Source organism: Felis catus, chromosome A1, assembly GCF_018350175.1.
Source record: "Felis catus isolate Fca126 chromosome A1, F.catus_Fca126_mat1.0, whole genome shotgun sequence".
Classification (NCBI taxonomy): Eukaryota; Metazoa; Chordata; class Mammalia; order Carnivora; family Felidae; genus Felis; species Felis catus.
In genome coordinates this window covers 112,293,421-112,307,292 of record NC_058368.1, presented here as the reverse complement: position 1 = coordinate 112,307,292, position 13,872 = coordinate 112,293,421, and the positions used below count along the sequence as shown (strand labels likewise).

At 44.8% G+C, this 13,872-nt stretch overlaps 1 protein-coding gene and 1 pseudogene across 1 annotated transcript; one reads left to right on the top strand and one right to left on the bottom strand.

Annotated features, from left to right (window-relative positions):
• Nucleotides 1–3,581: 3,581 nt before the first annotated feature.
• On the bottom strand, nucleotides 3,582–4,604 carry LOC123379024 (annotated as a pseudogene).
• Nucleotides 4,605–8,874: 4,270 nt separating this feature from the next.
• IL9 (interleukin 9) lies at nucleotides 8,875–12,711 on the top strand. The gene is made up of 5 exons (XM_003980893.4): nucleotides 8,875–9,380; nucleotides 9,685–9,720; nucleotides 9,806–9,838; nucleotides 11,049–11,180; nucleotides 12,310–12,711. The coding sequence occupies exons 1-5, from the start codon at nucleotides 9,267–9,269 to the stop codon at nucleotides 12,418–12,420; spliced, it is 426 nt and encodes a 141-aa protein (XP_003980942.1). The 5' UTR covers nucleotides 8,875–9,266; the 3' UTR covers nucleotides 12,421–12,711.
• The last annotated feature ends 1,161 nt before the right edge of the window (nucleotides 12,712–13,872 follow it).

Sequence of the window (13,872 nt, the reverse complement as noted above, 5' to 3'; positions counted from 1 at the left end):
GAGAAGATGAGAGCAGGCAATTATGGCAGGAAAGATAAGAAATATAACTGCACAACTGAAAAGAAAAACAGGATCCCAGTCGCACTAAGCATGGATAGCTTCCATCTTGCTTTTTGATGCCAGGCTCCAATAAAAGGAATCTGCACTCTTTGCAGAAATGGCTGATTCCAGGACTGGCGCAGCAAAGTGACAACATGAGCCTGGAACATCTTGTGGTGCCAGAAAGTAACATGGTGCTCACAAAGCAGAACCAAAAAAGGCACAATGGTGGAGTCGAAAAGGACACAGAGGACAAATGAAACAACTCCCGATTACCAAAGCTGGAAAAATCCAAGTAACAAAATAAAGCAGTAATGGATTGCAACCCGAAATGGAAAACAAATTCTGATGAGTCTATCCTGAATTAAATAAATAACTGAATCAATCAATAAATGAGGAGACAAATGTCCCAGGCAGAATAACCCCAAGTAATTTATGCAGATACTCAGTCCTCAAGGAAGTGAACATAACTCCCCACTCTTTATCTGTATGGTGACTTTTTCCCCAAAGAGTACAGTATGGAAGGAGGGGAAAAGAGAAATCTATAGGTGGTTTCTGCCAGAGGATGAAGGTCATCGACAAGGATAAGTCATGCTGATGCAAATGCTCTGATACAATGTGATGAAAATAAAACTTGACTTCTGTGGTCTTCCTCCCTAACCTCAGTTTAATCATGAGAACACCAAGCAAATCCCAAAGTGAGAGACATTGTACAAAATACCTAACGAGTACTCCTCAAAACCATCAAGGTCATTAAAAACAAAGAAAAGCCTGAGAAACGGTCACAGCTAAGAGGAACCTAAAGAGACATAATGACTAAATGTAATGAGGTGTTCTGGATGGGATCTTAGAACAGAAGAGGACATTAAGTGAAAACTAAGGAAATCTGAATAAAATATGGACTTTAGTTAAAAAAAAATGTACCAAGAGGCACCTGGGTAGCTCAGTCAGTTAAGCATCAGACTTCAGCACAGGTCACGATCTCACAGTTTGTGAGTTCGAGCCCCATATCGGGCTCTGCGCTGACAGCTCAGGGCCTGGAGCCTGCTTTCGTTTCTGTACCTCCCTCTCTCTCTGCCCCTCCACCACTTGTGCTCTCTCTCTCTCTCTCTCTCTCTCTCTCAAAAATAAATAAATAAACTTTAAAAACCCCACAATGTTATCAATATTGGTTCATTAACTGTAACAAATGTATCGTGTATATAAACAAATGTTAAAATGTTAACAACAGGGAAACTAGATGTGGTTATATGAGAAGTTTCTGTAGTATGTCAACAATTGTCTCGTAATCTTAAACTGTTCTAAGGTAAAAACTTTAATAAAATTCAAAAAAGAAGACCAAAAGACACTGGTGAAATATGGCAGAGTGTAGGCTGCCTTTAAGGTCTGGCAGTGGGTGTCAGATTTTGGAGAAACAGAGGCTGGATGGCTGTGTCCAGGACAGAAAAACTTTAGTAGAAGTGAACGTTTCACTGGAATTTTTAATTCATTTAATTTTAGTGGAAAATGCAAGGCCATTTTGTGTGTCTTTGCCATTTGTATATACCATCTTTCTTCCACATTTTCATTAAAAAATGGTGCAGGGTGGCCCTCATGAGCTTGTTACATGCTTGTTGGGATACATATTAAAATTTAAAAATATTAAAATGGAAATATGCATTGGTGGGAACAAAAACACTCAGTAGAGGTGGTTAAAAACAGAATGGATTCTGCAGATAACTGAACTGGTAATTAAAAGACCCAATCCAGAAGACCCCCCAGAAATCCGAAGTAAAAAACAATGATAAGAAATTCAAGGGGAAAACAAAGCCATGGAAAATAAGCTTAGAAGATTTCAACCTGTGTACAATAGAAATTACAGAAGGGGAAAAAAGAGAAGTGGAGATCAAAGAACAAATAGGAAAATATTTTTATGGGAGAAAGACTGTGATCTTAAGATCAAATGGGCTATGTGCTGATCAGGGATAAAAACAGAACAGCCACAACTAGACAAATTCTGGCAAAACTTCTGAGTTTCAAGGATGAAGATCATTCAGGTAGAAAGCAAAGGGTTTCCCAAAATGATTTCCTACAGAGGAAAAAAATAATGGGAACTTCATCAAAGAAGAAACCAAAATTGGGGCACCTGTGTGGCTCCATCGGTCGAGTGTCTGACTTCAGCTCAGGTCATGATCTCATTCATGGTTCATGGGTCAAGCCCCGCATCCAGCTCTGTGCCGACAGCTCAGAGCCTGGAGCCTGCTTTGAATTCTGTGTCTGCCTCTCTCTCTGCCCCTCCCCTGCTCACACTCTATCACTGTCTCTCTCTCTCTCTCAAAAACAAACATTAAAAATTTCTTTAAAAAAAGAAGAAACCAAAATTGAAATTATAGACTGTTAAGAAATCAATGCGAGTGAGCTAACCACATACCAAAATCTACGCGATGCTGCCCAGGCTGTGCTCAAAAGAAGGTGGCCCCTAATCTGGGAATAGCTGTGTAATCCTAGGAAAGTTGCTTAACTTTCTAAAGCTTCAATCCCTCATCTTTAAATAATTATATGGACTGCTTCCATAGTGCTGATCACGTGCCGGACTCTGTTCTAGGGGCTCTAAGAACTAACTTATTCATCCCCCACAACAGACCTGTAATGTGGATTATACGATTATCCCATTTTATAGCTAAGGAAACTGAAGCGCCGAGAAGTCACGTGCACGAGGCCACAGAGTTAGAAGTGGCAGCAACCATCTAGCTCAAGTCTGCACTCACCACCACTAAGCTACAAATATTTCTTAGGAAGCCGCAGACGGTATTGTGAGAATTCAGTGGGATAATGCAAATAAAGCATGTTGCGCTCTGCTTGCCACACGGTGTAATCAGTAACTGAAGCTAATATTTGTTTAAACACTGAAGCAAACATACGACTCAAGAAGCTAGAAGAGGAACAAGAAGATAAATCTAGGGGTGGCCTGACTGGGTCAGTCAGTAGAGCATGCGACGCTTGATCTCGGGGTCATGAGTTCGAGCCCCACGTTGGGCACAGATAATACTAAAAAATAAAAATAAAAAACAATCTAGGAAATCCAAATCACCTAAGAAGGAATGCACGTGCATAAAATGCCAAATTGGAAAGATGAGGAAAATCATATCCAGAAATGACCAATAAAAAGCATAACCTAAATATCTGAAAATAATCAAATATACACATTTCTTACAAGTTTCATCAAAGAGAAAATGTGGGTAAAATGCACAATCTTACTACTTTGTTAGCATTATTCAGGGATCATTTTCCAGGAAACCACACATAGAAAACTAAGAAGGAGAAAACCTAAAATAGCACTAAAAAGAAAAAAGCATAAAATTCCAAAAAATTACCGCCCCAAAGCCATCAGATGCACGTCTTCTGGACAAGTTTATCAGAACTCAATTCATTCGGCAATTTTTTTTTTTTTAAAGAAACCTCGTTTTCCATCAAGCTTATTTCCGTTTTCTACTTAAGAGTCTGGAAAAAACAGCTTAAGACCACTCAGTGGTTGCTCCCACGCATTAACCGCGGGCCAGTCCTCAGTGGCGGCGGGGGGAGGGGGGCACCCAGGCTTCCGCGGGGTGGGCTGCACCAGCACCCAGGCACCGCTCACCTTCAGACCAGCCTGCCGTGTGGGGGTGAGAAGCAGTAAATTGGGGCACTGGAGCAGTCCATGCACCCTGACGTGCCTCCCAGGTCAATCCCTGTCAGCAGCGGCCTGTTCTTCCCCTCCAGGGACCTCCTAGCGGTCTGGGTTAGGCGTGACCTCTCGCCAGTTCCTGGGGAAGAGCGCCGCACATGCGCAGAACTGCCTGCGCCAGCATCCACCGCGTCAGAGCCGCTGAGGCAGCAGCCTGGTTGCTGCAGGGGATGGCAGAGGAGAGTCTGTGTTACACAGAGTGAGGGTAGACAGGTTAACATAAGAGGCCTCCATCAGAGGCTGGGGTCACCCCCGGGGTCACTAGGCGCCCGAAGCCATGGCTCCTGGATCTGGGTGAGGCTGAGGTCACCCCCGGGGTCACTAGGCGCCCGAAGCCATGGCTCCTGGATCTGGGTGAGGCTGAGGTCACCCCCGGGGTCACTAGGCGCCCGAAGCCATGGCTCCTGGATCTGGGGTGGGGCTGAGGTCACCCCCGGGATCATTGGTGAAGGTTCCAGGAGCAAAGTGACCAGCACCAGGAGTGGCTCCAGTGGCAGCAGCAAACTTGAGGATAGCTTGCTGGTCAGTATTCTGGGAGGACAGGACTCTGACATCAGCCGGGTTGTCAATGGCACCAATGGCACAAGCTGCTAGTAGAAACCTCCCAGGTTCTCTTCAGATTCATGACATAGATGTTGTAACTTTTCCTATTGCAAATGCACTGTTCCACTTGGAAGTCAACTTTGGTGCCACCTAAGTGGGTTCCTGCTGCAAGGAATTTGAGGACATCCTCCCCTTCATTCGCAGGGCATCAAGTGCTCTGGACATTGTGAAAGTTTCCCTTCAAGTTACGACAGGTACCCAGAACAATGCCGTATAGGTGGGTCAGCAGAAATACAGATTGATATATGGCATAGGCCATGAGAGCACAGGCTCTAGGATTAGATAAATCCAGTTCAAATTGTTAGCTGTGTGATTAAGGGGACCCTCTTAGCCCTCCTGAGCTTCAATTTCCTGAGCTTCAACATCTATAAAGTGAGGCTAATAAAGACTGGAGAGGGCTGAGTGCGTTAATACATATGAGGTGTTTAATATATTGCCTTGCATATAGTAAGGGTTCAACAAATGGTAGTGCCTTCCCCAATGTGGCCCAAAACAGGAGTTCTCATCCTTTTTTTAAATTTTTTATTATTATTATTTTTTAATGTTTATTTTTGAGAGAGAGAGGGAGACACAGAATCCGAAGCAGGCTCCAGGCTCTGAGCTGTCAGCACAGAGCCCGACGCGGGGCTCGAACTCACCAATGATGAGATGGTGACCTGAGCGACAGTCGAACGCGCAACAGACGGAGCCACCCAGGCGCCCCTTTCATACCTTTCTTTAGTAGATGAACACCAGTAAAGTGTCCACAGCAAAGCGGGGGTGGGGTCCCACAGACTCTTAAGAAACACAGGGTCAGGTTTCAGGCCACAAAGGGCTGTATCAGTGGGAGAATGTAAAAATTCCTTTTACGAGGATATCCCGGGTCGTCAGTCACCTTTGGTGAGGAGTAGCAGTGTAGAAGGGGTGGGGGCTGAGAGGAGTGGAGCCTGCATCTTGTAACTCTGGAAACTTCATGGAAGCTAAACGGGAAGCACAGGGCCCCAGGTCCATGGCCCCGGAATTTGCTTAGGAGCTGCAAAAGGAGAGGTGCAGAGCTCCCACGTAGAAATCCCCCTTCCGGGGGGAGAAACCCCAGTAGGGATAACAGTGCACCCAGCGAGGCTTGCCCCTCACAGTTGGTTGGGAAATAATGACTTGGAAAGAACTATTTGATTAAGAAATTAGTGCTCAAAGATTCTCATAACGTTATCTCTTGGCTATTCAGAAGAAAAGACAGAATGGGTTTTACTTAGAAATTTAGTGTCTTTTTGTGTGTGTCATTTCATGCTGTGGCTTCCTAGAACAAATAACCATTTTTGTTTTATTAGAGAAATAATCCCTGACACATGGGTGTTTAATCACAAAATAAAAATGTCAAACTTTATCTTTGAAACAAAATAAATGGTGGAGTATTGTCTTTTGTCATTTATTGTAAAATATGTTATCTACGCTACATCTTGGTAAGCATCCCACTCTCCAATCTTCTTGATATTTAAAACAAGCGAGTAGTTCATTTCTGAGCTTGGTGTATTTCCTCTGCAGGAGATCATTTGCATACTCACATTCCGGTATCGCAATAAATCCTAGAAGCTAAACCTCAAAAGCTGTAGACTTTGCCTAGATAAACATCTGCTGTTTTAACAGGGTTTTAAAATACAGAGCTGCCATTTAAATATTCTTAATTCTTTTCATTTTTATAACTGAAGTGGCTGGGAAGATAGAAAAGAATTGCAAAGAACAATCACCTACCTCTCTCTCTCTCCCTGTTTCATCCTGTACAGACTCGGAGTTCCTTCACCTGTCCTGCCTTCTTCGTGCAGTTGCTAAGAGAACTGAAAGGGAGAAGAGCTTGAAGAACTCTTCAAAGTTCTGAAGGGACTGCATTGCAGGAGGGTGTATTTTGTTCATTGCTTACTCTTCAAATGCTTTCCTTGCTCAGGTTTTGTAAAGGCTCTTTCTGTTCTTTGTTACTGATCCACTGGGAACACATCTTGGTCATTTCACAAATCACATACATTTTTTTTTTTTAATTTTTTTTTCAACGTTTATTTATTTTTGGGACAAAGAGAGACAGAGCATGAACGGGGGAGGGGCAGAGAGAGAGGGAGACACAGAATCGGAAGCAGGCTCCAGGCTCTGAGCCATCAGCCCAGAGCCCGACGCGGGGCTCGAACTCACGGACCGCGAGATCGTGACCTGGCTGAAGTCGGACGCTTAACCGACTGCGCCACCCAGGCGCCCCATACATTTAATACATTTTAAGAAAAGGACAGCTATTCGTCATTCATTCACTTAACCAGCAATTCCTGAGCACTGAGTATGGACTGTGCCCTGGGAATACAATAATGAAGCAGAGTCTGACATCCTATCAGTTCTCCTGGAACTCAGTCCCGCTTGGAGGAAGAGACACAAGACAGCAACATGCAGATTGCAATGACTCTAGCACATGCTAATTTCCATTTTTCCTGAGCGTCAAGATGCATGGTCTTCAGCAGGCAGTGATATCCAGCTGGAACTTAGTACCACTTTGGTATTCTTTTTTTTTTTTTTTTAATTTTTTTTTCAACGTTTATTTATTTTTGGGACAGAGAGAGACAGAGCATGAACGGGGGAGGGGCAGAGAGAGAGGGAGACACAGAATCGGAAACAGGCTCCAGGCTCCGAGCCATCAGCCCAGAGCCTGACGCGGGGCTCGAACTCACGGGCCGCAAGATTGTGACCTGAGCTGAAGTCGGACGCTTAACTAACTGCGCCACCCAGGCGCCCCTCACTTTGGTATTCTTACTGTTACTTTCTATCGTCGCTTTCATGGTTTTATTTTTGTTTTTCAGGACTTTTTCCCATTTATGTAAAACGTTAGAGTTGTTATTGCTACAGTTCTCTGGTCCATCCCTGCATGGTTAGAAGATCGCTTCCGAAGCTCTTGCTAGCACATTCACGCTCAGATCGCAATAAGGTGGTAACGACGGGTGTCAGCTACTTTTGTCTCCTGTTACCGGAAAAGCAAATGAATTCTACAGACGTTGCAACCATCAGAACACGTCACATGGCCACCTGCAGCAGTGCAGCAGAGTGACTGAAAAAGTGGGTGTTTGGCTGGGTTCATTGCCATCCTGAACTAATCGAGCTTCTATTGGCAAGAAAAGGGCATCACTACCAGACTCTGGCATGAAAGTATTCGGCACAGGCTGGCAGGCCTTTGAAACGTCTCCTTGGTGCATACACAGGGCAGGCATGGAGGCCAAGCTGCAGGAGGATCTGGGGAAGTTAGCAAGAAGCCATTTTTTTTACCTTCTTTGCTACCAAGACACCCCCTTTCCCCATAGTCCAATACCGCTCCTAAGGAACAGCATGCAATGAGAAAAGCAATATTACCATATACTCTTCCAGCAGTGGTGAGAAAATCTTACGAGTGTGTCCCACTTGCTAGTATGGCTCAAAATGCTAAGCCAGAGAATCCCCACTTTTTCAGCCTCTAGCGTGTAGAAGATAAATTTTCTTAAGCCCACACACCTCCACATACACGCCCAGAAACTAGATTTGTAACCTTACACGATCATAGTTTTTGAGTACCTGTCTTACTACTTCAAAAACTGCCTTTCACATTCACGTTTTGATTCAAGAGGCATTTAGTGATAGCTCACTGCTCCTCAAGGAGTTTTCCAAGGGCTGAGGATATGAGGGTGAACCAGACCCATACGGGGCATATATCCCAGGGGGAGAGGCAGGCAAAAAACAGAGAAGTAGGGGAGCAGCTGAAGCTGGGAGCCAGAGTTCTGATTTGAATACAGTGTTTTGTTTTGTTTTGTTTTGTTTTGTTTTGTTTTGTTTTGTTTTGTTTTGTTTTTTCTTCCTAGCTGTGTGGCTTTGGGCGAATTACTTGCATCTCTGTGCCTCAATTTCCCCATCTACAAAAGAATGGGAATAACCATAATACTTATAGGGCTACAGTGAGACATCTTTCTGGCTCACAGTGGTTAAGAACAGCTTCATCCAAGGGCTGGGAAGCTAAGATACAGACAGTGTTCTAATCTAAGATATGAAGAAATGGGAATGGCAAATTAGTACCTACCTCATTTGGTGGCTGTAGGTACTACATGACGCAATTCCCGTAAAGAGCTGAAAACTGTGGCTGGTATGCTGTAAGCGCTCAATACAGGTGAGACGTTATCCTATCTCAAGCACCGAGTTTTGACTTGACAGCTGCGCAGGGTGACATAAGTTCCCTACAGACACTAAGGAATCCTCAAGACCAATCTTAACAGACACTGTGGCTACATTCTTGCTGGTACAGTTGAAGAGTTCCCTCCTTCAGACACCTGTTGAAAGAGATACTGGCACAAAAATGCCTTGTGCTAGGTGGAGAATCTGGCCCCAGGCATGAAAAACGCTGTTAAGATTTGAGAATAAAATGTAGTAAGATTAAAGTTGCAGTGACTTCATCGAGCTTGAGCTTGCAAAAACCCCAGCAGAGCAGCTCTCCTGCATGATTTCTCACCCTCCCGCCCCCTCCCTGGCCCCTTCATTATAATACCTGTGACTGGCTATTATATCAGCATTTCCAATAAAGTAAAAAGGGGAAAATACAGACCTGGGCTTTCATGGAAAGTATTCTAACTCTCACAACTAGAATATCTGCCTTAAAAAAAAAATTATGGTTTTTAGATCTTTAACTTTTCCTACAGCATCTCAGTACCCAAATTTTGAAAAGCATCTTTTCTGGGGAATGATATTTCCTAGCACAGTATAACATAGTCTTTGCCAAGTGACTCAGTTCAATGTATATATGTATTTTTCAATGTCAAGTGGCCCAAACTTACATAGAAGAAGTGGGCACCTGGTATCAGTTTGATGTCAGGGTTTTTCCAGGTTTGCAAGAGGGAGCTTTAAATACGACTCGATTTCAAGGCAACTACAAGCCACCCTGCAGCTCCAAGTCAAGATGCTCCTGTCCGTGGTCCTTGCCTCTGCCCTCCTTCTCTGCTCTGTGGCCAGCCAGAGGTGTTCGACCTTGTCAGGGATCCAAGATGTCACGTACCTCATTAACAAACTGCAGGTAAGCTGCAGAGGGGGGCGCCAGTGGGAAAGGGAACTCTTGAAAGTTTAAGTGAGGGGCCCCTGGGTGGCTCAGTCGGTTGTATGTCCTACTCTCGATGTCGGCTCAGGTCATGATCGTGGGATCAAGCCCTGCATCAGGCTCTGTGCTGGGCGTGGGGCCTGCTTAAGACTCTCCCTCTCCCTCTGCCTCTCTCGCTCTCACTTAAAAAAAGAAGAGACAAAGAAACAAAAAAATGTAGGTGAAACAAAAGGATGAAAAGCACACCACCCATTATGGGTTCTTGTTTTTCTATTTACTTTAGGAACATCCACCTTCAAAATGTGACTGTGGCACCAACGTGAGTAAATGCTCTTTTAAGAACTTTCCAAACCTATTTTAATGTTTGCATCTGGAATCTTCACCCTGGGATTATTCTTTTGCAGGTGACCGATTGTTTGTGTCTGCCCATTCCTTCTGTAAGTACAGTAAAACAATATAATCTTGACGGTGTAATTTTAAAAAGTTTTCAAGTAAAAATAAATTGCTCGACTTGATATTTGAAATAAGAAAATGTTGCTTAATTGCAATTGTTACAGTTCAGGATTTCCTTTTAAAACCAGGCCCTTGAATTCTATACTAGATACATCACTAGTATACATTGTATTTGGTCTGCTTTTATGCCCTTTGGGAAGTTTGAACACTATTCAATACTTTAAAAAGAATCTTGTATGTCTTCTTAGATTAGTGGCCATGTGCACAATTAAATCAAACTGGAGCTGAGAATGTAACAAACGATATAGCTTATATCGTACTGCTTACTAATTTATTTCCTAAAACTCAAGGGTTGCACAACAAGGAAGTAAAATAACTTTTTTTCTTTCCTATAACAAAACCTCTCTGGGTGCTATACCTTCTCCCTCACTCCTCCCTTCCTATCTTTTTAGCTGATTTGGGGTGGCCCTCTCATGGTTTGAATGCTGGGAGGACAGGGTGTCTAAGGTAGAGAGAAAACGAAAAGCACTTCCAGAAGGTGATTCCCTACTTTCACAAAGAGTAAGCGAGGCAGGAATTTTCTGGTTCAGGGGAGGAGGAAGGTGCCTCCTGTATTATTATCGTCCCAAGCAAGGCCTGGGAGAATCTGAACTTGTCATCCTCGCTGGGGTCAGATATCACACCCCATCAGGCTGCATCCATTACACGAGACTAGGCAAGGGGGCCTTCTGAGGAGGAACCATGCATTTATAGCCCAGTCCCACCCTTCAGTTTATGGTCCGTGATTTTAGCTACTGCTGAAACACTGGCTGTATTCAACTGACTCATGCCATCAGACTGGTGTGAGAAAACTTTTCCTTTCTTTCTCCTTGGGAACCTACTATTACAAGACACGGAGCCCAGGAACATCGGTTGCAACGGAGACTAGAACGAGCTGTTTTCCAGAGTCCATCGGCTTTGTGTTCCTCTGCTGGAACATACTGGAAATCTCCAGGCAGTGACACTGTGGAAAAATGGCCTTGACTTGAAATGCTGAAAGTCCTTTCCTACATGGGGAGAGGGACCTGTCTAAAAATAATACCATTTTAGGTTACGTTGGTTAAATTAAGGTAGTGTCTGAAAGCAAGCTCTTTGTGGTTCTTCTCAAAGTGGTCCTCAAGGTGTTTCTTTTAGTAAATTCTTTTCATTGACCAGGACGACTGCACCACACCGTGCTTCCAGGAAGGGCTGTCCCAGATGACCAACTCCACGGTGCAAACAAGTTTCCCTCTGATCTTCAACCGACTAAAAAGAAACGTCAAAGACCTAAAGAGCAGCAAGTGCCAGGTGAATTTGTTTTTCCGTGTCTTCCGCTCTGGTTAGTTCTTTTTATGTGAAGGTCCATGACGACTCTAGCTAAATGAGAAACGGCGATAAAGTTGGAATTGGTAGTTCGAGGCCAATACGAGACCTGTAAGAAATGTACTCAGAATGACAAAATTAAAGTGAGATCTGCCCCTATAGCCCTGTAATTCCCCCTGGCTTAAAAAACACACCCATGTTGCCGTTTACTTCTTTCCACCTATTGAATAATGAAAGAATCGGTCCTGATTGTAATAAGAAGCTGAGATCTAGAGAATCAGAGCTGTCCATTTGTTAACCCAGTGGGTGTTGTGGCCTGTAAAAAGAAGATTTTTTTTTTCCGACTGGCTAAGAAGGTATTTAAAGGAAGGAGCACTCAAATCCAGATGGAGGCTTGCCATTTGCCTTAAGTGCCCATCAGTATGTTCTCTTTTTCTGCATGTGCCCTGGTCCCTGGAGGGAAGGGAGGACGTGAACTCTTTGGGAATTAGCAAATCCATGTGTGTCCTCAGAAGGCTAACAGCCTTCACCCAGCTACTCAGCTGAGTTACTTACCATCAACAGCTTGTAGTTCTAAATGCTTAATATATACTGTTTCATGACAATAGCATTTCAGTAACAATTGTTGCAATTATCATTTACCACCCTCACCTCATTCCAAGGAAACAGATGCTCCGAGAGGTTAACTAACTTGCCTAAGGCTGGATACTTAAGCAGTGGCAGAGTTGAGATGGGAACTCTGGTCTACCTGATGCCAAATTCCCATTCTCGGCCATAGAGCTCTTCAGTGACCTTGGAAGGACGACCAAAAAAGGATAATAAAACGTTAGGATTCAAAGATTCCTGAGAAAAGGTTCCCTCTAGTGAGATTTAGGATTATTCGATAGGTGGGGGTGGGGGGCACCCCTGAAATGGTAGCACAAAGTCAGCCATCTACACGGTCTACATGACATGCTAGCTCTGGACCTCCCCATGCATTTGCTCTATGTCTCAAGCCCTTGCTGTGTGCACACCCCACCCCACTGCACCCCTACCCTGCCTCTCACAGGGCTGCAGGCAGGGTGGTTCCTGGTCCACACTCTTTTAGTCACTCCATTAACTTTTCTCCCCACAGTTTTTTTCCTGTGAACAGCCGTGTAACCAAACTGCAACAGGCAACGTGCTGACGTTCCTGAAGAGTCTCCAGGAAATTTTACAGAAAGAAAGGGTGAAAGGCACAGTATGAAGATGAAATATTATTTATGCTATTTATTGAATTTAAAAGCCTCCTCTTTGAGTTGGGGCAGGTAAAAACATTTAGTAAAGCCATGATGAATCAAATTCAGTTGTAATAATGTGTTTAAAATTATTTCTGTATTTTGGAATAAATATATATGAAGAAAAAGAACACAGTCTGGTCGCTAGGTGTTTATTCACTCCTTGCTGCTCAGAAGAAAGCAAGCTACAGGGGCACCTGGGTGGCTCAGTCGGTCAGGCATCTGACTTCGGCTCAGGTGGTGATCTCACAGTTTGTGAGTTTGAGCCCTGCGTCGGGCTCTGTGCTGACAGCTCAGAGCCTGGACCCTGCTTCGGATTCTGTCTCTCTCTCTCTCTCTCTCTCTCTCTCTCTCTCTCTCTCTCTCTCTGCCCTTCCCCCACTTTCTCTGTCTCTCAAAATAAATAAAGTTAAAAAAAAACCCTGCAAACTCCGTCAAGGGACTGAATGGGTCAAAGGCTCCTGTACTAAGACCCGTTACCCTAAACAGACTGGAAGTCCCACTAGCTGTGCCTGGGGACAGAGAAAGCACAGTTGTGAAGGGTATGTGGGGACAGTCTGACCATTGCTGTTAGGGAGGCTGAAGGCACGCCTGAGGCACCCTGTGTGTGGGCGCTGGGGGAAGGATGCTCCCTGGGCACTGCCAGGGAGTTTGGGGTCCTGAGGAGCCACCTGCGTCCCTGAAATGGGAGAAGGCAGTGTGGTAAGGCCAGGAGGCAGGAGCCTACCCAGGAATGTAGGCACGTACACCCAGAACAGAAGAAAGTACTTGAAGCTCAGCCAGGGGAAGACCCGGGGAGCAGACCTCCTGACTTAGAGCCCAAAGCCCAGAAAGCTTGGGATCAATACAGTCACCTGTTCACTTGCCAAAGACCTTCAGGTAAGAACCCGCCACCAGCCAGGCGGAGTGCCCGGCTGACGTGCGGAGCCTAGTGGGGGGTCTACCCAAGGGATCCCTGAACCAGGTTGTTGGCTTGGCTTACAGTGTGGCTGTCTCTGATGGCAAATTCTACATGTCAGCTTGACCAGCCCGCAGGGCGCCCAGATATTTGGCTAAACATTGCTTTGGGGTGTGTCTGGAGGGCGTTTCTGGATGAGATGAGCATCCGAATTGGTAGACTGAAAAGCTCTGCCCAGTGTGGGTGGGCCTCATTCAATCCCACCGAGGCCCTGAAGAGGCAGGGGAAGAATTGGCTCTCTGTCTGACAGCTTGAGCTGGGACATTCTTCTATACTCGGACTGGGACTTAAAACACAGCAGCTTCCTGCCTCTCAGTCCTGTGGACGCGTATCACCACCCCAGCTGTTTTCCTGGGCCTCCAGACTGCAGACAGCAGCTCTTGGGGCAGTTCAGCCGCCTCAATCCCACGAGCCAAATTCTTCTTATCTATCTGTATATCTATCTATCCCTCTATCTATTCAG

Bases quoted from the DNA above. Each gene is read 5' to 3' on its own strand.
- IL9 (XM_003980893.4), top strand. From the start codon at position 9,267: ATGCTCCTGTCCGTGGTCCTTGCCTCTGCCCTCCTTCTCTGCTCTGTG. The intron at 9,381-9,684 runs GTAAGCTGCAGA...TATTTACTTTAG, and splicing joins ACCTCATTAACAAACTGCAG to GAACATCCACCTTCAAAATG. The intron at 9,839-11,048 runs GTAAGTACAGTA...TTCATTGACCAG, and splicing joins TGTGTCTGCCCATTCCTTCT to GACGACTGCACCACACCGTG.